The sequence below is a fragment of the Grampus griseus genome, assembly GCF_964374135.1.
Source record: "Grampus griseus genome assembly, chromosome: 14".
In the NCBI taxonomy this organism is placed as follows: Eukaryota; Metazoa; Chordata; class Mammalia; order Artiodactyla; family Delphinidae; genus Grampus; species Grampus griseus.
In genome coordinates, this window is record NC_139008.1 from 15,214,245 (window position 1) to 15,237,962 (window position 23,718).

Sequence of the window (23,718 nt, forward strand, 5' to 3'; positions counted from 1 at the left end):
ACAACAAAGGAGAGAATAATATACAGTGACGAAAGGACAGTCTCTTCAATAAATGGTGTTGGGAAAATTAGACAGCCACATGCAAAAGAATGAAACTGGACTACTATCTTACACTAGTCACAAAAATCAATTCAAAATGGATTAAAGACTTGGACATAAGACATGAAACCATAAAACTCCAAGAAGAAAACATAGGTAGTAATCTCCTTGACATTTGTCTTGGTGATGATTTTTTAGATTTAACACCAAAAACAAAATAAGCAGTGGGACTACATCAACTAAAAAGCTTCTACATAGCAAAGGAAATCATCAACAAAATGAAAAGGTAACCTACAGAGCAGGAGGAAATATTTGCAAATCATATATCCAATAAGGGGTTAATATCCAAAATATATAAAGAACTCATACAACTCAAAAGTTTGTTTTAAAACCTGATTTTTAAATGGGTAGAGGATCCAAAAAGACATTTTTCCAAAGAAGACATACAGATGGCCAAGAGGTGCATGAAAAAAGTGCTCAACATCACTAATCATCAAGGAAATGCAAATCAAAACCACAATGAGGTATCACCTCACACCTGTCAGATGCCTGTCATCATAAGAGAAGAAATAAGTGTTGTTAAGGACGTGTAGAAAAGGGAACCCTTGTACACTGTTGGTGGAAATGTAATTGGTGAGGCCACTATGGAAAAGAGTATGGGGGTTCCACAAAACTTTAAAAATAAAACTACAGTATGATCCAGCAATTACACTTCTGGGTAAATATCCAAAAGAAATGAAAACACTAACTTGAAAAGGTATATGCAACCCCATGATCGTTGCAGCATTTTTTACAATAGCCAAGACATGGAGGCAATGTAAGTGTTCATCAACGGATGAACAAATAAAGAAAATGTGGTGTATATGTACACAATGGAATATTATTCAGCAAGTAAAAAGAAGGAAATCCTGCCATTTGTGACAACATGGATGGACCTGGAGGATTATGCTGAGTGAAATAAATCGGAGAAAGTCAAACACTGCATGATCTTACTTATATGTGAAGTTAAAAATAACAAACTTATACATACAGAGAACAGACTGGTGATTGCCAAAGGCAGTGGTGGGTGGTGTGCAAAATGGGTGAAAGTGGTCAAAAAGTACAAACTTCAAACAAAATTGAGTTATTTGTAGTGAGGTGGATGGACCTAGAGTCTGTCATACAGAGTGAAGTAAGTCAGAAAGAGAAAAACAAATACCGCATGCTAACACATATATATGGAATCTAAAAAAAAAATTTTTGTTAATAGTTATGAAGAACCTAGGGGTAGGGCAGGAATAAAGATGCAGAAGTAGAGAATGGACCTGAGGACACAGGGAGAGGGAAGGGTAAGCTGGGACGAAGTAAGAGAGTGGCATGGTCATATGTACACTACCAAACGTAAAATAGATAGCTAGTGGGAAGCAGCCGCACAGCACAGGGAGATCAGCTCGGTGCTTTGTGACCACCTAGAGGGGTGGGATAGGGAGGGTGGGAGGGAGGGAGCTGCAAGAGGGAAGAGATATGGGGATATATGTATATGTATGACTGATTCACTTTGTTATAAAGCAGAAACTACCACACCATTGTAAAGCAATTATACTCCAATAAAGATGTTAAAAAAAAAAAAGTACAAACTTCCAGTCATAAAATAAATAAATCCTGGTGGTGTAATGTACAGCATGGTGACTACAGTTAATAATAGTGTATTGGGGCTTCCCTGGTGGCGCAGTGGTTGAGAGTCCACCTGCCGATGCAGGGGACACAGGTTCGTGCCCCGGTTCGGGAAGGTCCCACATGCCGTGGAGTGGCTGGGCCCGTGAGCCATGGCCGCTGGGCCTGCGCGTCCGGAGCCTGTGCTCCGCAACGGGAGAGGCCACAGCAGTGAGAGGCCCGCGTACCACAAAAAATAATAATAATAATAATAATAGTGTATTGTATACTTGAAAGTTGCTAAGAGAATAAATCTTAAAGTTCTCATCACAAGAAAAAGAAATTGTGTAACTGTGTAAGGTGATGGATGTTAACTAGACTTATTGTGGTGATCATTTTGCAATGCTATACACATATATTAAATCGCTATGTTGTGCACCTGAGGCTATTACCATGTTTATGTCCATTATATCTCAATTTTTTTAAAAAAAAGAACAGGATTGACAAGGAAGAGAGAAGGGTCCACTGCTGCCCATCAAAGAGGTGCCTCCCAACAAACACCTGTCACAGAGATGAGCCCCCAAACCTTCGAACCTCTTCTCCCTCTTCGTCTTGCCCCCAACCCCAATTAAACAAAAGACCACTTACGGAGGTGAAGACAGCACTGATGCCTTCCTGAGACATCTCATACTCTAAGGAGCTGGTACTTCCTGTGTGCGTACCTGTGAGGAGAAGAACATTTACATTAAAGAAAGTAGAGGAGCCTAGAACAGGAGTTGGAAACTCAGGGCTGTGGTGGCCAGACAAAAGGAGGCTCAGATGGAAGCCGTGTGCACCCCCCTTTTTCTTACATGTCCTCTGTTATGCTTTCCTTTTTTTATTGAAGCATAGTTAATTTACAATATTAATGTTAGTTTCAGGTGTACAGCAGCGTGATTCAGTATTTTTGCAGATTATACTCCATTATAGGTTGTTACAAGATAGTGCAGGGACTTCCCTGGTGGTCCAGTGGTTAAGACTCCGCACTTCCACTACAGGGGGTACGGGTTCGGTCCCTGGTCGGGGAACTAAGATCCACATGCCTCATGGCGTGGCCAAAAAAATAAATGAATAAATCAGAAAAAAGAAAAGATAATGGCTACAATTTATATGTTTGTTGCTCATCTAGCCATATGCCCCTTTTAAAGGGATGGTGGCTATTTGGCTCCAGCTACTTTTTGCCAAGCGGGAATATGGTCCTAAAGGTGTCTAATCTTCCAAATTTTCAAGAGAAACCGTAAATCCAGACTGTATATGAACCTTCCCCCAACTTTTAAATTCTTTTATTCAACAAACATTTATTGAGCACCCTTTATGTACCAGGCATTATTCTAGGCACTGGGGATACAGCAGTGAATCAAAGAGACAAATGTTGGCAACACATCCAAATTTGGGGGAAAATACTGTGAGGGATTTGACTCCCCTACCCTCTAATTTTTCAGCCTATAGCCAAGATCGCAAAAGTAGAGAGAAAAGTCTAAATTTTTCCATTTCAAAGTAGTTGAGCAAGAGAGGCCAGAGTTGCTGGGAAATGGAAGAAGAAAGGAGTTGATGCTGAGGCTCAGGGTTCCAAGGGCTAGGAGGTTCTTGTTTCTACAGGGAAGTACGTGTTTTGGGATAAGGAGCTGCCTTTGCAGCTGCTCCAGGACTACAAAACCTTAGCTCACCCTCAATCGCAAAGATCTTTTCCTGAAGCTGGTTCTGAATGGTCTTCAGAGCTTCAAAGTTGTTCACCTGGAACACGTGATCACCACGCGGCTTGGATGCGATGGTATCGAGCTCTTTTAGAGATTTGTCACTGATGAAGGCATCTCCCACCTGTTACAAAAAAACAAAAGCTGAATCAGACACTTTCTGGGGGTAGTACTCTCCTCCAGCAAAGAAAATTCTGCAGGAAAAGAATCTGAAACAATCTCTGTCCAAGGAAGGAATGCACCAGAAGGCCCCTGGGACAGAGCTGCCAGGTACGGTAGAGCAGGTTGTACACTCTACATTCTGTCAAGGGAGAAATTGGGGCTGAAATCCAGCCTTTAGTCCATTTGCAGCCCCTCCTGGTGTGGGGCTGACCTCTCTTCAGAACAAGGGGGCGCTTTCTCCTTCATATGAAGGTGTTTTCTACTTGCCAAGCCAGAGACCCGTGATGATACCTCTTTCTATGTCATGCAAGACATTGTAGTAGTTTGAGGACACTGATGTTCCCAACCCTTTGCCCCTTCCTGTAGCCAAGGCCTTTCCCCAAAGCTGTGCTCTGCCCTCCTCCTCTGGGCAGAGTATTCTGTTCCGCTCATTGTCTCTGGGCTCAACCATGTGTACTGGTTTAGCCCACGCACATTATCATATGTGATAAAAACAGAGGCTGGGGCTCCCCTGGTGGTGCAGTGGTTGAGAGTCCGCCTGCCGATGCAGGGGACACGGGTTCGTGCCCCGGTCCGGGAAGATCCCACATGCTGCGGAGCGGCTGGGCCCGTGAGCCATGGCCGCTGGGCCTGCGCGTCCGGAGCCTGTGCTCCGCAACGGGAGAGGCCACAACAGTGAGAGGCCCACGTACTGCAAAAAAAAAAAAAAAAACCAGAGGCTGGAAAAAGTGCTTGCCACATTTCCACTTGCTCTTTTGTTCCTCTGCCTTCACCACGAGGACACACCCAGGCTAGCCCACTGGAGGATGAGACACAGGGAACAGAAGAGCCAAGTTACCCCGGTCGTTCCAGCCCGGCAAACAGATATCGATGGCAACCCTCAGAAATGGAGAGAGCCCAGCCAAGATCATCAGAGCTGCCAACCAACCTGCAGCTGATTACAGATGCATGAGGGAGTCCAGCTAGGACCAGAAAAATTGCCCAGCTGACGCACAGACTCACTTACTGTTTTAAGCCACTGAATGTTGGGATAGTTTGTTACATAGCATTATTACGACAATAGTTCACTATTGTGAACATATGGGCTAGCAGAGATGAGCCTTGCCCCACTTTGATTTTATTGATGTTTGCAAATTCAAAGGAGGGTGTATCCAAGTAGAATCCTCTACGGAAGCATCAGGCCGGAGAGCCACATTTCCTACCCCAATGACGTAGCGAATGACCCCCTTTCTATCCGCTTCAGGGATGACATCCTTGTAGTCCAAAGGATCGCCAAACTTTTCTCCATCTGTGATGACAACCAGTATCTTAAGGGCATTCTCCCGGGCTCCGTTTCTGCTGTGAAACAGTTCTCTTCTGTCCAGGGTAGAGGAGGGAAAAGTCAAATTCGAGCCGACAGAGATACGCTTGATGCTAGGGAAGGAACGTCAGCAGTGACAGATGCAACTGGGCTCTGTCTAGGAGGTACTTGGGTTCTCCTGGGACAAGCACTGAGATGTAGCTGCCCCAATATCTGGAAGGGCAGCAGGAGAACAGGAAAGAGTGGAGGGAAAGGAAGCCTTCATTGCCGTTATACACTTTGGCATAGATTGATTTTTTTTTAACTGAGTATTATTCCTTCTAAATTAAAAAGAAATTAATAAGCTTAATTGTGCCTTCATCAGACCTCTCCTGATGTGAGGCAATGGTTCTCCAGCATATCATCCTGCACTTTTGTCCCAATCCCCAGCCTTGCCTCTACACAGACACACACACACACAGAGATCAGAGTGAACTTTCTAAAACAAGATATGGGTACGTGTCCCCACTGCTAAAACCTTCAATGGATCCACTGGCTTTTCAGTTGCCTTGATGATCTGGCCTCAACTGATCCTTCTAGCCTCTCTCTAGCCTTCCCTTCCCTCCCCGCCCCCTTAATCCCACCTTTACTCACGACTTGTATGTCATGACCATACCAGGCACAGTCCCTCCTCCACACGTTTACTCACCCCTCCACCGGAAATACCCTCTACCCCAGCCCTGTCTGAACAACTCCCCTCTTCCTGCAAAGCTCAACGAAAAATAAAACCTCCTCCTTCCATCCTAAGCAAAGAGGGAAGAGCTTACACAACTTTGCGGATCCCTGTGGCCGTGTGTGTCCTTCCCAACAGCTGTATTATTGGCCTCACCAGCGATGCCGGGGAAGGGTTTCTCTTGAAATCGTTGAAGGTGAAATGAGTCTGAAATTCTTCAGAGTACTGCATCAAAGAGAACTGGGAACGGGCACCTGGTATTACACTGGAGAAGGTGTCCCTCCTCCCCCTTAACCATCCATAAATCTTGAAACACTCTAGTCTCCAAATTCCTCCCAATTCTGCCCTGCCCCCAGTCCTTCCGCCTCACCAGGACAGAGATCGGCCATCAGCTCCCACTTTCCAGCACTAGAACTCAGCCAGAGATGACATGTGGGTTTCATGTCCCACGCCAACCCCTATCAATGAGTCTGCCTGCTTTACAGGGGGCTGGAGGAAAGCTGAGGCCACATCCAGACAGAGCAAGGAAGCAAATCATGAAAGAAAATGATGATCAGCTGGCAATTGGCAACATCTCTAATAGAAGCAGGACAGGAACGTGGCAGCCTGGTTGCCACGTATTTTCCAGCCTTATGCAAGCTGTTCCCTAACCTACCCACTGACCCTTACCAAGGTTTTGGACTTTTGGAATTGACTCATCACAGTTGAGACAAAGTTCTTCATCCGCTGAAAGTCTGTCGGGTTGATGCTACCAGAGCCATCAATCAAAAAGGCAATGTCACTCTCTTTCTGAGGGCACCCTGAGGAAAAAGGAAAAGGAATTGATTACAAGAGACTCAGGGTTCATTTTTTGCATGTCAGCACTCTGCTGACATGAGAATGAAAGGTAAACACGATGCAACCCATGTGCCTAGCTAAATAAAAACATGGGACAGAGTGGTATGGAAAAATATGGTTCATTCTGCTCAAGGCAGTCAGGGAAAGCAGTGCTATCACAGCTACCTCATGAAGAATAAGAAATAATTTGCCAAAGATACAAAGGGAGAAATAAGTTACAGGGGAAAAAAGGAATAGTGCATATAAACGTATGCTGGATGTCCTCCCTCCAGCCCCCCATTCTGCCCCAGCCCCAAATCCACTTTCTACCATTCCCCACTTTGCCCAGAGCTCAGCCCACATGGGACATGTCAACAGGGCTCTTTCAACCTCTGGCTTGTTTGCCCAGTTAGGAGCCTCAACAGGAGACTGGAGGGAGGGAAGAGGGTGAGATCAGAGTATTTCCCTCAGCTCCCTTCCTGCAAGCCTGCTTTGGGCCAACTGTGTCCCTCAACAGATCAGTGCTCCTCTCAAGGAGGCCCACTCCCCATGACTCCCTGTCCTTCCAGATTCTGGGGACTTCTGCCTCTCTTTGTCCCATCAGCCTAGGGTGGCAACAGCTCCACTGTTGTTCACCCTGGGTTCCTGGACCATCCCTTGTAGCTTCTTTAGACCCTGCCACACCTTTATAATTAGTCCCTTTCTAAATACAGTTGACCCTTGAGCAACGCAAGGATGAGGGGCCCCCACCCTCCATGCAGTTAAAAATGCATGTATAACTTCACAGTCTGCCCTTCGTATCTGCAATTCCATATCCGCAATTCTGCATCTGCGGATTCAACCAACCTCAGATCCGGGAGTACTGTAGCACGAATTTAGTGGGGAAAAAAAATCCACATATAGGTGGACCCACGCAGTTTAAACTGGCCATTTTTCAAGGATCCAGTGTAGAAAAGGGTAGCACAAAGGATTTTTTTTTTTTTTTTCTGTACGCGGGCCTCTCACTGTTGTGGCCTCTCCTGTTGCGGAGGCTCCAGACGCGCAGGCTCAGCAGCCATGGCTCACGAGCCCAGCCGCTCCGCGGCATGTGGGATCTTACCGGATCGGGGCACGAACCCGCGTCCCCTGCATCGGCAGGCGGACTCTCAACCACTACGCCACCAAGGAAGCCCAGCACAAAGAATTTTTTAGGAGGTAAAAGAATTCTTTCGTATCCTGTTCATGTTGCTGTTTACACAAATCTAAGCATGTCTTAAAATTAATGGAATTGTACACCACAAGGGAAAAAACGGTCAATTTTACTGTATCATTAGTGAAAAAATAAGATAAAATTATCCAGAAAAAGTGTTGGCTTTTTAAAAAATAGACAAGCAGATTCTAACATTTATATAGAAAATAAACAGGGAAGATAAGCCAGAAATTTTCTTGAAAATCTCAAAGGTACACTAAGTGAAAAGAATCAAGGTACAATCCAGTGTGTAGAGCACGCTACCTTTTGTGGCACAAAGTGAAGTATACAGACGCCTATGTCAGTAAATATTGATACGTGGAGTACCTCCAGAAGAAGCCATGAGACACTGGTAACAGTAACTGCCTCTCAGGAAGGAAAGAGGAGCTCCGAGACCCAAGAAGGAGAGGTTTTTATAGGATAACCCTTAGTGCCTTTTGAACTATGAACCGAGTGCATGTTTCATCTATTTTTAAGGAAATGAAAATGTTTTCAAAAAGAAGAGTCTGGAATGCTTAAGAGTGAGGACTGAAGAGAGAAACGTGGGGGTGGGAGCTGAAGCCACAGAATTGGATGCAGTCAGACACGAAGAGCACATGGGCAAGAACAGAAGCTGTAATCAGGTGGGCAGGGGAGGCAGAGGAAGACAGCTTGGAGCTGGAGCTTCGTAGGAGCCCTCAGTAGGGGCACAAGTAGGAGGAAGAGAAGAGAGGAGAGGAGAGATGTCTGAAGCCAAGGTGCTGGGGGAAGGAAGAGGTGATCTGCAGGTCACATTGGAAAAGTCAGAGAACGTGAGGACAGAATAGAGATTTGGCCTTTAGAGGGTCACAGATGCCACTGGCAACAGCAAGGTCTATATGATGGGTGGGCAGGAGCCAGATGTCAAAGGGTGAAGGATCACAGCATGGGGGCAATGGAGGCAAGGAGAGAGATCCCTTCCAAGAAGGTTGGTGATGAAGGGAAGGAGAGAGGGCAGAAGATGGAGAGGAGACCGGGGGAGGGAAGGTTATTTTCATTGCTATCAGTTTGAGTGGTTGATTCTTTTTAAGTTATGGGTAGCATGAGCAGGTTTACATTCAAAGGAGGGGTTGGGATTTAGGTTCCTGGAGAGAGCAAGTGACTAAAGATGTGAACCCCAGAGTTGGTGATGCGAGAGAGCCTCAAAAGCCCAGATGGAAAAATTACTCATGGAAAGGACAGGTCTTCCTCTAAAATCAGTGAGATGCTGCCAAGAGTGGTGCCAGGAAATCTGGACACGGAGAAGGAGGACGTGGAAGGAGTTTACACCTGGCAGTCTTCGTTTATTCTGTGAAGAAGGAGGGAAGGTTATTGTCAAAGTGAAGTTCAAAGGAGCTTGAGAAAAAAGAAAACTGTAAAAGGAAGACATATCTGCCCTTGGTTCCAGAACCAACTTGGAAACAAGCAAAAAGATGGTCAAGGAGTTGAAGAAATCGGTGTCAGAAATCAGCTGGATATGGGACTTCCCTGGTGGCCCAGCGGTTAAGAATTCTCCTGCCAATGCAGGGGACACGGGTTTAAGCCCTGGTCCGGGAAGATCCCACATGCCACAGAGCAACTAAGCTCATGTGCCACAACTACTGAGCCCGCGTGCAACAACTACTGAAGCCCGTGCGCCCTGGAACCCACGTGCCACAGATACTGAGCCTGCGTGCTTCAACAACCACAGCCCATGCTCCACAACAAAAGAAGCCACGGCACTGAGAAGCCCACGCACTGCAACGAAGAGTAGCCCCCACTCGCCACAACTAGAGAAAGCCCACGTGCAGCAACAAAGACCCAACACAGCCACACAAAAAAAAGAAAAAAAGAAAGAAATCAGCTGGATAAAAACATTCATTCACTTACTCTCTTTCAATCAAGAGATGCTTGGGGAACAAGGGTAAGGAGCCACCAAGATGGTCCCCAAGATTCTCACCTCCTGATAGAGTTAACACCCTTGCATAATCTCCTCATCTTGATTGTGAGCTGGAGTTTTTATTTATTTATTTTTACTGAAGTATAGTTGATTGACAATATTGTGTTAGTTTCAGGTGTACAGTAAAGTTATTCAAGTATATTTTTCAGATTATTTTCCATTTAAGGTTATTACAAGATATTGAATGTTGTCTGCTGTGTTATACAGTGAATCCTTGTTGCTTATCTATTTTACATGTAGTAGTGTGTATCTGTTAATCCCAGACTCCTAATTTATCCCTCCCACTTCCCTTTCCTCTTTGGTAACCATACATTTGTTTTTTATGTCTGTGAGTCTGTTTTTGTTTTGCATGTAGGTTCATTTATATTATTTTTCAGATTCCACATATAAGTAATACCATGTAATATTTGTCTTTCTCTGACTTACTTCACTTAGTGTGATATTCTCTAGGTCCATCCATGTTGCAGCAAATAACATTATTTCATTCTTTTCTGTGGTTGAGTAGTATTCTGTTGTTTCTGTTTATGTGTGTGTGTGTGTATATATACATATATATATATATATATATATATATATATATCACATCTTCTTTATCCATTCTTCTGTTGGTGGACACTTAGGTTGCTTCCATGTCTTGGCTATTATAAATAGTGCTGCTATGAACACTGGGGTCCATGTGTCTTTTTGAATTAGGGTTTTTGTCTTTTCCAGATATATGCCCAGGAGTGAGATTGCTGAATCATATGGTAGCTATATTTTTAGTTTTTTAAGGAACCTCCGTACTGTTCTCCATAGTAGCTGTACCAATTTACATTCCCACCAACAGTGTAGGAGGGTTCTCTTTTCTCTACATCCTCCCTGTGAGCTGGACTTTTTGACTCACTCCCAAAGAATACAATATGGCAGAAGTCTTCTGAGATTAGATTATAAAAGACTGTGACGTCCATCTTGGGTTCTTACTCTCTCTTGCTCTCTCACTGCTTTGTTCACTCACCCTGAGGGCAGCCAGCTGCCATGTTGTGAGTTGTTCTGTGGGGAAGCCCATGGGACAAGCAAGTGAGGGAAGCAGGAACCAGCAGCCAGTGTGGACTGAGGCCCTCAGTCCAACCATCTTATAAGTGAGCTTGGATGTGGATCTTCCCCTAGTCAAGCCTTCAGATGAGACCACACCCCTGGTTTGACAACTTCAAGCTCTTGAGAAACCATGAGACAGAGATCCCCAACTAGTCTGTGTCCAGATTCCTGATTCACAGAAACTGTAAGATAATTAATGTTTCTTGTTTTTGGCTGCTAAGTTCAGGAGCAATTTGTCAAGCAGCAAGTGAACAAGCTCGACAAAATCTCTGGCTATCACAGAGCCTACATCCCAGAAGAAAGGACATCTAAGAAATAAGTAAAGGGCTTCCCTGGTGGCGCAGTGGTTGAGAGTCCGCCTGCTGATGCAGGGGACACGGGTTCGTGTCCCGGTCTGGGAAGATCCCACATGCCGCGGAGCGGCTGGGCCCGTGAGCCATGGCCGCTGAGCCTGCGCGTCCAGAGCCTGTGCTCCGCAACGGGAGAGGCCACAACAGTGAGAGGCCCGCGTACCACAAAAAAAAAAAAAAAAAAGAAAGAAAGAAGTAAAATATGGATATATAGGTATGAAGAGGGCAAAGCAGGGCAATGTGGTAGGAAGTGATGGTGGAAATTATTAGAAGAGCCACTCAGGGAAGGTCTCTCTGAAGAGTTAACATTTGAGCTGAGATGACAGTAATAGGTTGTCAGCTGAGATCTGGGGAAAGAGCATGGCAGGCTGAAGGAATAGTAAGTGCAAAGCCCCTGAGGCAGGGACAGCTTGGTGTGGTTCTTGGAGAAGAAAGGCAGCTGGAGCACAGTGACTAAGGTAGAACGGTTGGGAAAGAAGTTGGAGAGGTGGACGAGGGCCACACCAGCTAGAGCCTCAAAGGCTATGGTCAGGCACTGTGGCCAGGCTGAGTCCAGGCACTAACTCTAAGGACAATGGTTGAGACATTGTCTCATATAGATGGGTGGCTATATCAGGACTTTCCTCAAAGTGCAAGATCCTAGCACCTCTCCAGAGCCCCTCTCTGCATTGGAACCCAGTTCCCTCATGCTTCTGCACCAAGACTTTTAAATAACCCCCCAGACTATGAGCCCCTCAGCCCAGTCCTGCCAGCTCCCTCCAGTCTCATGCTACTTGTCTGTACTCACCTCTGAGGGCCTCTGGGAGCCTCCTGGGTTGCTGCAGTAGGTTGGGTTCAAACAGGAAGCAGAAGCCGATCGCATAGGTGTTGTCCTTGCAGATATGGTGCCCAGTGGGGCCACAGGCCTAGGGCGCAGGGGACAGGTGGGAGGGGCTGTCCCTGCTTCCTGTCCTTTCACCCCAGCACCTCCACCCAACAAGACCCCAGCCCCAGCAGTCTTAGGCCTCCAACTCCTTCCCTTGGGACACTCCCATGACCCAACGCAACTCACCAGCAGCTGGAAAGGTTTGGGGGTGAACGCCAGAGACAGGCCCAGGGACATGTTCACAGCCTCCGGGGGTACTGAGGGGACAGATATATATATGGTCACCCTCGGGGATGGACGAGACTGTGTAAGAACTGGACAGGGGATGGACAGGAACCTCAACCAGGGAGACATGGAGGTGTGAGGGGTTCAAAGAAGCACGTAGGCCATGGAAAGGGACACAGAGGGGTGTCCAAGGGTGCCTGCATACAGCTCAGAGGCCAGGGAGCTGGCTCCCTGGGCCCCCATCACAGATCCCAAGACAAAGGCAACGTCTGGCAAGTCCAGGTGTGTACAGAAGTGGAACCCTAGCCCTGGGTCCCAGCGAGGGGCAGTGACTCACCCTGCAGGGGGATGGGTTCACACTTGCCCATGCTGCAGTCACACTTGTAGAGGCCGCCCGTTTGATTGGAAGCCTTTATCTCCTGGGGGGCTCCAACCACCAGCCTGGGGGGAGAGGTGGGAAAAGCTCACCACAGGGACAAGAGAACGCTATGATATCTGGGGAGAGAAGGAGACCATGGAAGTTCCGCCACCCAAAATAAAAGTGGGGGAGCCAACCTCACAGGGATTCCCCAACTCCCAGAAATAGGAGGAAGATTCAGCAAAGAAAAACATGGGAATTTTTTTTAACCGCTGATTGTTTATTGTGAATATTCTCGTAATCCAGTCATTTGAACTCCCAGAGGTCATTTCAGTAAATTCAAGAATTTCCAAATCCTGAAGGCCAAACAATGAAGGTAGACAGTCTACCTTCCCAACTTGGAATCACTTCCCCATTCAGGCAGGGATGCAATATTGCATAGAGGACAGGAATAGAGGCCTTGGAGTTTTACTGCCCGAAATTAAAATTTAGGCCCACCCTTACTTCCTGTGTGACCTTGGGCAAGTCAACTAATGACCTTATTGTGCTTCAATTTTCTCATCTCTAAAATATGGATAATAGCAGTACCTACCTCAAGGTTATTATCAGGATTAAATGAGTTAATCCGTGTACAATCCAAAAATGGGAAAATGTTTAATCTTGGAGTAAGAAGGAACTCTCTAAGAATGACATAATACTCAGAGGTCATTTTAAAGTGAATACATTCAACTCCACAGTCATTTTAAATAAATTTCTGTATCTGATCAACTACCAAAAGCGAAGTCAGAAAACAAACGGTAAACCGGGGGAGGGAGATGAGCAACTCATGCCCCAGACTACTTTCCTCAGTATAGTCAGAGCTCCCACAAACCAGTAAGGAAAAAAAACAAACCAAGAGAAAAATGGGCAACAGATAAGAAAAAAGTGTTCACAGAAAAGGAAATAAATCTCTCCTTAAAGAAGAAATGCAGGGCTTCCCTGGTGGTGCAGTGGTTAAGAATCCGCCTGCCAATGCAGGAGACGTGGGTTCGAGCCCTGGTCCGGGAAGATCCCACATGCCGTGGAGCAACTAAGCCCGTGCGCCACAACTACTGAGCCTACGCTCTAGAGGCTTCAAGCCACAGCTACGGAAGCCCACGTGCCTAGAGCCCGTGCTCCACAGCAAGAGAGACCACCACAATGAGAAGACCCCATACGGTCATTAATTAATTAATTAATTAATTTTTTTAAAAAAAGAAATGCAGTTTAAAAGTAAATTGAGATACCGTTTCTCACCTGTTCAATTTACAAAGATCATAAGTTTGCTAACATTTTGGGTTGGCAAGTGGGTGGGGAAGTAGGTGTTTGCAAAAACTTCTGGTGTGAGTGCAAATTGTTGCCACCCTCATAGAGGGTAATTTGGAAAAATCTATTAAAATTACATATGCACATGTACCCTTGGATCCAGCAATCCTAGTCCTAGGAATTTACTTCCAAAATATACTTGCACATGTACAAAATGCCAACATTGTTCATATAGCAAAAGTTTGGAAACAATCTAATGTCCATTAAGAAGAGATTTGGGGACTTCCCTGGTGGTCCAGTGGGTAAGACTCTGTGCTCCCAATTCAGGGGGCCCGGGTTCAATCCCTGGTAGGGGAACTAGATCCCACATGCTGCAACTAAGAGCCCACATGGTGCAATTAAAGATCCTGCATGCCGCAACTAAACATGCCGCAACAAAAATCCCGTGTGCCGCAACTAAGACCCAGGCAGCCTAAATAAATAAATAAATAAATAAATTTTAAAAAGAGATTTAAATGTAATATAAATGTAAATTACAGTGCTTCCAAATAATGGAATGTGATGTAAGCATTAAAAAGAACAAGTAAGCTCTTTTTTCATTTATTTGGTAAAATCAGCAAGCTCTATTAATTTTAAAAAAATGCCAAGGACAGTATAGAGCAGAGGCCAGCAAATTTTCTTCTAGAAAAGTAACATTATTTCCATAAATATTATTTCTGTAAAGGTAAATATTTTAGGCTTTGCAGGCCATAGAGTCTCTGTCCCAGACTCTCTGTTCTGCTACTATAGCTCCAAAACTGCCCTAAAAAATAAATGACTAGAGATTATCATACTAAGTGAAGTTAAGTCACACAGAGAAAAATGATGTAAATGGACTTATTTACAAAACAGAAACAGACTCACAGATTTCAAAAACAAACTTATGGTTACCAAAGGGGAAATGTGAGGGGGAGAGATAAATTAGGAGCTTGGGATTAACACACACACACTGCTATATATAAAACAGATAACCAACAAGGACCTACTGTATAGCACAGGGAACTCTACTCGATTTTCTGTAATAACCTATATGGGAAAAGAATCTGAAAAAGAATGAATATATGTATATGTATAACTGAATCACTTTGCTGTACATCTGAAACTAATGCAACATTGTGAATCAACTATACTCCAGTAAAATTTTTATACGTATTGGAAAATAATAAAAAATAATAAAAATAAATGACAAGTGGGGAGTAGGGGTAGCCAAGTGTCAATAAAATGTATTTACAAAAATAGGCAGCAGGTTGTAGTTTGAGTATAATGTGTGCAACAAATTGTGTGTGGGATGATGCGGAGGTCTGTGCGCTGGAGAATCTCTCTGAAAGAACACACGAGAAACCGTTCAACAGGGACCCTGCTAGGGAGGGAATTGGGGGAACGGAGTGAGGAAGAGACTTTCTTACTATCACACTCTTTTGTATCTTTTGAATTTAGAGCTCTGATAAATTAAGAAAAAAACAAATCAAGGAAATTGTGATTTTTTTTTCAGGTATGTTAAGCCTTGGAGGGAAAGTGCGTGAGCAGGGAGTCCCCCTGTGGCCCTTACCAGGATCCCTCAAGCTGGACCACGCTCTGCCCGAAGCCCCTTGCATTGTTTTGGAAGATGACTGCTTTTTCCGTGTCCAGGTTGAACCCGTGACATAAGGCCAAGGCTGGAGGGAGAACAAGGCGGGCGGGAGTCAGGAGGACAGAAGGAGACAGTTAAGAAAGCAGCCTGGGGACTTCCCTGGTGGCGCAGTGATTAAGAATCCAGGGGACATGGGTTTGAGCCCTGGTCCAGGAAGATCCCACGTGCCGCAGAGCAGCTAAGCCCGTGCGCCACAACTATGATCTGTTGTTTGTTTTGTTTTGTTTTTAATCTTGAAGGAACATATCCCTGACTTGTTTGATGTTCTTTGTTCTGACAAGATATAAAACTGTGCTGAAAACCATGCTTCTCCGGAACAGTTCCTCAGAGTTCTCTGAGAGGCTGTCTCCTGGGCTATAGTCCTCAGTTTGGCTCAAAGAAAACTCTTTTCTTGTTTATTGATCATTTCCATCAACAGGTGCATTCAGCCCCTCTCTGAGCCCCACCCTGGGTTCCCACCCCACTGATTTGCCCAACAATCAAGTTCCTAAAGGCTCAGTTAGGTAATTTCCTTCCTATGCAACTTTCAAGCATTTCTTTCCCTTCTCTGGCTCTTCGTCCACAAAACACAGATACAAAGGGAAAAAAACTTGAGTCATTTTGATCAGTCAGTCATTCAACAAACATTTACACCTGAGTCCTTGGAAAAGAGGAGACCAATAGGAGGAGGTGAGGTGGAATCCAAGAAGAAACACTCCAAGAAGAGAAGCCAAGACCTGCTGTGCACACTTAGACGTGTCATTTCACCTCTCGGGGCCTCAGTTTCCTCCTCTGTGAAGAAGGGACCAGCCAAACCCCCTTGCATAGTCCGTGAATTGAGTCATTTATCCAAAGCTTCTCTGCTCATCGCATCTCGGTCTAGTTCTACTCTGCTGCTTGAATCCCTTAACCTTCCCCCAATCCCCTTTGTCTCTCCCAGCCTAAGTATTCTGTACCCTTTATCTCCACAAACTCACAAACCCAAAAACTCCCCCCCTCCTCACTCTGAGGGCCCCCCAGCTCCTGGCTCACCTGTTAGTAGAAGGACTCTGTGAGTCATCGCTGGAGACAGCAGGAGCCGTGAGGCTGCAGGCACCACTGAGCCACTTTAAGGAGGCCACCAAAGCCAGGAAGGACCGAAAAAGGGAAGTAAGAGGCAGAAGTCTGTCAGAGACTCAAAAGAAGAGGACGAAGGCTCAGTGAGCACACAGCCCTGCCAGACCTGCCCCCTCTACCCAGCCTCCCGGCCCAAACCATCAGGGTCGCCAACCCATAGGTGGCTTTGTTTGCCCACCTGCTTCTAGAAACATTATGAACAGCAAAGCATGGACTTATGACCTGCCCCTCAGAACATGTCTCCCTGAAAGCACGCTTTGCAAAATGTCCCTCCCTCCTGCCCAGGGAAGTGAGAACACCTGTCAGCCAGAGCATCCTCCTGTGTGGCCATCAGTAAGGTCAACTCAGGTACAGAGAAACCTGGTGCTTTTTTTTAATATAAATTTATTTATTTATGTATTTATTTTTGGCTGCGTTGGGTCTTCGTTGCGGCACAAAGACTTCTCAGTGAGGTGGCTTCTCTTGTTGCAGAGCACACGCTTTAGGCGCACAGACTTCAGTAGTTGTGGCGCCGGGCTTAGTGGCTCCGCAGTATGTGGGATCTTCCTGGGCCAGGACTCGAACCCGTGTCGCCTGCATTGTCAGGTGGATTCTTAACCACTGCACCACAAGCAAAGTCCTCTACGCGGTGCTTTTTTAATATTATTTTGCTTTAAAAAAAAAAAAAAAACGGCCTCAGGACTTCCCTGCTGCCGTAGTGGTTAAGAAGCCACCTGACAATGCAGGCAACACGGGTTCGAGCCCTGGTCCAGGAAGATCCCTCATGCCACGGAGCAACTAAGCCCGGCACTAAAACTACTGAGCCTGCGCTCTAGAGCCCGTGAGCCACAACTACTGAAGCCCGTGGCCTAGAGCCCATGCTCCGCAGCAAAAGAAGCCACCGCAATGAGAAGCCCACACACCGCAACAAAGAGTAGCCCCCACTTGCTGCAACCAGAGAAAGCCCGCACACAACAACAAAGACCCAACGCAGCCAAAAAAAAAAAAAGCCTCAAACTCTTTTGCCCTGGAATTTTCACTTCCAAGAATTTATCCTAAGAAATATCTGAGAAGTACAGTCAAAGATGTCTGCACAAGCTGTTTTCAAAGACACACCAGCATATCTTCATGAAATTACATAGAACACCAAACCATACTTGTGTGTGTCTGCTAATGTGATTCCCCAAGCCAATCATTTTTCATTCTCTCTCCAACATATTTTCTCTTGCCCTTAGTTCGGCTTTCTTAATAACCAGAGCAAAGAAATGTGTGTGCTCTGAAAAAAATTCCATTAAAATTCTGAACATTTTGTTTTAAAATTACCTGTTTAAAAATACGTATGTGTTGGGCTTCCCTGGTGGCGCAGTGGTTGAGGGTCCCCCTGCCGGTGCGGGGGACGCGGGTTCATGCCCCAGTCCGGGAGGATCCCGCGTGCCGCGGAGCGGCTGGGCCCGTGAGCCATGGCCGCTGAGCCTGCGCGTCCGGAGCCTGGGCTCTGTATGGCGGGAGAGGCCACGGCAGTGGGAGGCGCGCGTACTGCAAAAAAATATATATATACGTATGTGTAGGAAAACCAAAATGTTAATAGTAGTTGTCACTGGATCATAGGACAATGGGTCTGTTCTACTCTATTGCTGCAGAGCAAACTACTCCAAATAAAACGGCGACTTCTTTTTTTAAAATTTATTTTATTGAAGTGTAGTTGATTTACAATGTTGTGTTAGTTTCTGGTGTACAACAAAGTAATTCAGTTATACATATACAGAATAGTTTGCATCTGCTAATCTCAGGTTCCCAGTTCATCCCCGCCCCATATCCCCTCTCCCTTGGCAACCACAAGTCGAAAACAGCAGCTTCTCATTGTGTCATGGTGCTGTGGATTGCCTAGCCTCAGCAGTTCTCACTAGGGAATCTCAGATGGCTGCAGTCAGATGGTGACTGGGGCTGGAGTCCTTGAAGGCTCAGCTCGGCTGGACTTTCAAAACAGATCACTCCCATGGCTGGAAGTTGGTACCATCAGCAGGCCAGGAGCTCGGTTGGAGCTGTCAGCTGGAGGACCTCCATGTGGCCTCTCTATGTGGCTTGGGCTGCTCACAGCATAGTGGTTAGACTTCAAGAGCAAGTATTCCACGAGATAAGAATTGAAAGTTCCCAGTCTCTTAAGATGTTGACCTGGAAACTGTCACAGAGTCACTTCCACTATATTCTAGTGGTCAAGCAGTCACAGAGCTCGACCACATTCTAAGAGAGGGGAACAAAGATGTCACGTCTCAGTGGCAGGTGTGTCAAAGAATTTGTGATCAGCTTCAATCTGCCACAGGGTGATTTTAATTTTCTTCTATATATATTTGTGTACTTAAAACTTTTTTACAAAAAAAAAAGTGACGCTTATAATCAGAAAAAAAAGAAAAACACCAATAAGTAATTTAAACAACAAAGGGCCCATTCTTGTTAGCAGGAAAGGAGGCTGAGGAAAAAGAAATAAGACCATTGGATCAGGATGAGAAGCTACCAACAAGGGTGTGGGGACATATTTTAATAAATAAGCTCGTGGGACTTCCCTGGTGGCACAGTGCTTAAGATTCCACACTCCCAATGGAGGGGGCCTGGGTTCGATCCCTGGTCAGGGAACTAGATCCCACATGCATGCTGCAACTAAGAGTTTGCATGCCACAACTAAGGAACCCACGTGCTGCAACTAAGACCCGGCGCAACCAAATAAATAAATAAATAATTTTTTAAAGAAAAGAATGAATGCAAAAATAAATAAATAAGCTGGGTTTATTTTTGATAAAAAAACTTTCACACTCTGATCACCACAGGAAGTTGCTCGGATATCACGGCCCCTCTGTTCCCTTAGCAGTGACCAAGGGCCCACTTTAAAGGTATAGGCAATATCTCAGAAAGATTGTCCAGCCCCCAGAGCCTTTCTTAATGACCCACCCTATGGTGTGCACCTGACCAGGTAACCACAAGGTGGGCACCTAGCTATAAGCTCCCATCCATCCCCTACCCCTACTCTTGACAAAAGCTTAGCTTGGGTTCCCCTGTACATGAACACTGAGACAAGTGGAAGTAATTTATCTGAGAGGTAATCCAGGAAACACTGGTGAGGAAATGAGCCCATAAAAGCTGTGAGATGGCACAAGTTACTGCTGTGGATGATTGGAGCTCAATACACTGAGGAACTCTGAAATCCAGGGTAGAACATGCCTCAGACTTATCCACCTGAGAGGAGAGGGGGCTAGATTTTTTATCCACAACTCACATCAGCTATCCGTGGAGGGCTGCTTTCCGGGAAAGCCTTACTTCTCTGGTGCATCCTATTTGCCCTGCACCCAGGCAGAGAAGGCTCCAGGAGCCAGAGAGAGCCCTCAGGCAGGCAGGTACTGGCAGCTGGAAACCTGGCCAGCTTGCATGGGAATGATAAACACTGAGGGGACGTGAATGGAGCAATTGCAGTGTCTGCTACAGATACTCAGATATTTTTTCATAGCACTCATTATTATATGAACTTATATTGCATATTTATTTAGTTTATCTATTGTCTGACTCCCCAGCTAGAGTCTATAAGCTCCAGAGAGCAGAGATTCTTGTCTGTCTTGCTCATCACTCTATTTCCAGTGCACAGAAGAGTGCCTGGTTCATAAGAGAGATCCCCCCGCCCCTCCCTCAGAGAGAGAATTCTGGAAAGAGGGCAGGATAGCAAGCACCAAGAATCCTTCCTCCCCAACTAGGTAGCGATTGTACCAGAAGAATCTCTCTGATGTAACTATTTAGGAGCTCTGAGTCTATAATGCACCAAAAAAAAAAAAAAAAGACCTGTGGTTAATTTCAGTGTATTTCAGCTCTTAGCACTGCAGCAGCTACCTACACTACCTGCAGCTACCTCACTAACTGCAATCCCATGGCAAGCTTTGCAGGAGCAGGTTGCATGAAGCTTGTAGGAACCAAGGTGTCAAGAACCCATCCGTTTATGATGCCTATCATGGAATCTTAACTACAAAATCTTCAAAACTTGAAATAATTTGAGTGAACCAGTGTTCCTAACATCAAATCAATCTAAATAGAGCATAAGGCGCTTTGCTGGGTCAGATTAAAAACAACCTCCATGCTCTCTCGTCTCCTCGCTTCCAAGACGACCAGGAAAAGAAGGAATAATGGTCGTGCCAAAAAGGGGCGCGGCCACGTGCAGCCTATTCGCTGCACCAGCTGTGCCCGATGCGTGCCCGAGGATAAGGCCATTAAGAAGTTCTTCATTTGGAACATCGTAGAGGCCGCAGCCGTCAGGGACATTTCCGAAGCGAGTGTTTTCGACGGTGAGTGAGCTCCTGGCGCGAACTGTCCTATGTGCTTCCCAAGCTGTATGTGAAACTACATTACTGCGTGAGTTGTGCCGTTCACAGCAAGGTAGTCAGGAGTCGTTCTCCGGTAGCCCGGAAGGACCAAACACCTCCATCCCGATTTAGGCCTGCGGGTGCTGCGCCACGACCTCCGCCAAAGCCCACGGAAGGAGCTAAGTCCTTAAAGGCTAAAGAAATACGGTCCCCTGGAAAGACAATAAAACGGAAATTATACTTTAAAAAAAACCCACCATTTGCTTAGTGATTTACGGGTCCCTTTCACAGACATAATCTCTTCTGATATTCATGCTCAAACTATGAGTTAGATGCTATTATTAATTCTAATTATCATCTTTCTTGTGCAGAAGTTCTTTTGTTTCATGTGGCCAAATTTATTATTAGGCTTTTCTGTAACTTGTTTAATAAACCTCCAGAGTTAGAAAATTTTTTTCATCTATATATTCTTCTCAACTACTTCTTTTCCTTCCATTATTTAACTTCTTTGTGTACTGTTGAATTTTTTGGGTGCAGTGTGAAACAGGGAATCCAGTTTCATTTTTGTCCATATGAACAAATAATTTTCCAGTTCCATTTACTGAAAAGAGTTTAAAATAAGCTTTTAGAAGGAAATTTTACTTTCCTATATTTGTCAAATTTTTTTTTACTACCCATCTGTTTTCTACCCAAGTCAGTGTAATGCAAGATTCCAGTGTTACGTATCACCCCACAGCAATTGTCTTCTTTCTGAGTCTGAGTAAATTAGGGTATCCAGAACCCACAGCCCCACTCTGTGGAAAACCACTTCAAAGAGAAGAAACTTTTGTTTCCTCCCCAAGGGCAAAAATGATGGGCAGCAGAAACCTCGAATCATAACCCTATTTCCTACTTGAGGCAGATTCAATGGGCAAAAAAGTCATCATTTGCAGATAGTATGAAAATCCAACACCATTAAGTGATAACTTGTTAGAACTAATCTTATTCAGCAAGATCAACATATAAAAATCTAATCCATTTCTTGTTCAGCTAAGACTAATTTTCTGATTAGAAAATATAATAGGAAAAACACCATTCGTAGCACCAAAAAGCTATAAAACACGTAAGCATAAATCTAACATGAAATATGTGTGAACTATTTATTTTTTAAGCTATTAGTCTTTCCTAAAGGACATAAAAGAATAGAGAGGGCTTCCCTGGTGGCGCAGTGGTTGAGAGTTCGCCTGCCGATGCAGGGGACACGGGTTCGTGCCCCGGTCCGGGAAGATTCCACATGCCGCAGAGCGGCTGGGCCCGTGAGCCATGGCCGCTGAGCCTGCACGTCCGGAGCCTGTGCTCCGCAACGGGAGAGGCCACGACAGTGAGAGGCCCGCGTACCGCAAAAAAAAAAAAAAAGAATAGAGAGAGATGCCATATTCATGGGTGACAAGGCTCAACATTATAAAGATATCAGTTCTCCGTCAGATTACTCAGTAATTCAGTGTAACCTCACCCAACAGGATTATTATCGAATTTGACAAGCTGATTCTAAAAATCACCTGGAGCAGAAAACACACAAGAATAGCCTAAAAAACTATGAAGCATACCTTATTACATAACTCCATTCCATAGCCAGACATGCCATATCACAGCACTACCTTAAAGTCAGATAAGCAAAGGTAAGGTGTTAGTTCTGGAATAAATACATAAAGCCAAATACATAAAACCAATACTGGTGTATATACAAAAATCTGATATTCCCACCAGAATTAATATATTTCTTTTAATGAAAAAGCAAACAAACTTTATCTGATCCCACTTCCTCCACCAACCACTGCCCCATTTTTTTGTGTCACTTTTGCAAAGCAAATTCCAGACCAGTTGTCTGTATTTGCTGTGCCCAGGTCTGCCCTTCCCACTCTCCCTTGAACCCATTCCATTCCAGCCTTTGCCCCACCCCAGCCTCCACTTCCCCAGAACTTTTTTCATCACTGTCACCAAGGATAAGTGGTTAGCTCCAAGAACTGGTTTGCAATCTTCATCTTAAGGGATTCCAGAGCAGCTTTTCACATTTGCCCACTCCTTCCAGGGATTAATTTGTATACTGGCTTCCAAGGACCCTCACTCACCTGCTTCTCCTTCACCTCCATCTCTCCTTCCAGGTTCTTTGGCCAATCCCTCCTTTTCTCCCCAGCCTGGTAAGGAGGATTCCAGAGCTCAGTCCTTGGGCCTCTTTTTTTATCTACTCCTGTCTTTGGGTGGGCTCAGGGCTATAAACATCACCCATATGTTGCTAATCCTCGGTTTCTGTCTCCAACCCAGACCTCTCCTGAGCTCCAGACTCGGATAGCCAATGGCTCGCCCCATGTCTGACAAGCTCCGCAAACCAAGATGTCTAGACCTGAACTCCTGATCACTCCCAGTTATGCTCCCCGCATCTGGGCCCATCTCAGCCTCTAGCGCATGAGACAAGGCTAGGCCAAGGCACAACTGATTCCACCGGTAAAGTTACAATGAGCCATTGTTAGGTCCATACAGTTTATTACTTACATAGACAGCAAAACCAATCCTTCCATAGTCGTCCTACACAACAAAAAGGACGATACCAAAAAAGGGAGGCTATATCTTAGACTAAGAGACAAAGCAGTTTTAATCTGGACCTCTGCTGGGGGGGCAGGGGGCGGTGGGTGAGGCAGAGAGCCTCATGCATAATCAGAACCTGGGACATGAGTCATGACTCCTGAGACCCTCCTAAGGGACGTAGGAGGTGAGCAGGGGGTGGCCCCCGAGCAGCTCCTCATCCTCTGTTCCAGGAAGATCACAGACGTTCTGCTGAAACTCAGACAAGCTGTGGTTCAAGCCTTTGCCTGTGTGGCCCATGTGGTAGTGCCAGGTGGCTGGGGGCACCATGGCAGCGCTATTCCCCCACTTTCAATCAGTGGCAG

The 23,718-nt window shown here is 45.4% G+C and overlaps 1 protein-coding gene and 1 pseudogene across 2 annotated transcripts in view; one reads left to right on the top strand and one right to left on the bottom strand.

Moving 5' to 3' along the window:
* Window positions 1-16,422, bottom strand: part of ITGAM (integrin subunit alpha M) — a gene marked incomplete at its 5' end in the record, with an annotated part of 36,256 nt that extends 19,834 nt beyond the window's left edge. The window contains 10 exons of the mRNA XM_082669710.1: window positions 2,320-2,393; window positions 3,378-3,528; window positions 4,769-4,922; window positions 5,673-5,818; window positions 6,248-6,378; window positions 11,770-11,887; window positions 12,034-12,104; window positions 12,410-12,513; window positions 15,303-15,408; window positions 16,395-16,422. Of these exons, the coding sequence (XP_082525836.1) occupies window positions 2,320-2,393; window positions 3,378-3,528; window positions 4,769-4,922; window positions 5,673-5,818; window positions 6,248-6,378; window positions 11,770-11,887; window positions 12,034-12,104; window positions 12,410-12,513; window positions 15,303-15,408; window positions 16,395-16,422 (1,083 nt within the window). The remainder of the gene's footprint in view (window positions 1-2,319; window positions 2,394-3,377; window positions 3,529-4,768; window positions 4,923-5,672; window positions 5,819-6,247; window positions 6,379-11,769; window positions 11,888-12,033; window positions 12,105-12,409; window positions 12,514-15,302; window positions 15,409-16,394) is intronic.
* A 4,146-nt stretch (window positions 16,423-20,568) lies between these two features.
* LOC309832253 (small ribosomal subunit protein eS26-like) lies at window positions 20,569-21,062 on the top strand (annotated as a pseudogene). Its single transcript has one exon. The product of its transcript is annotated as a small ribosomal subunit protein eS26-like (transcript).
* Window positions 21,063-23,718: the final 2,656 nt, after the last annotated feature.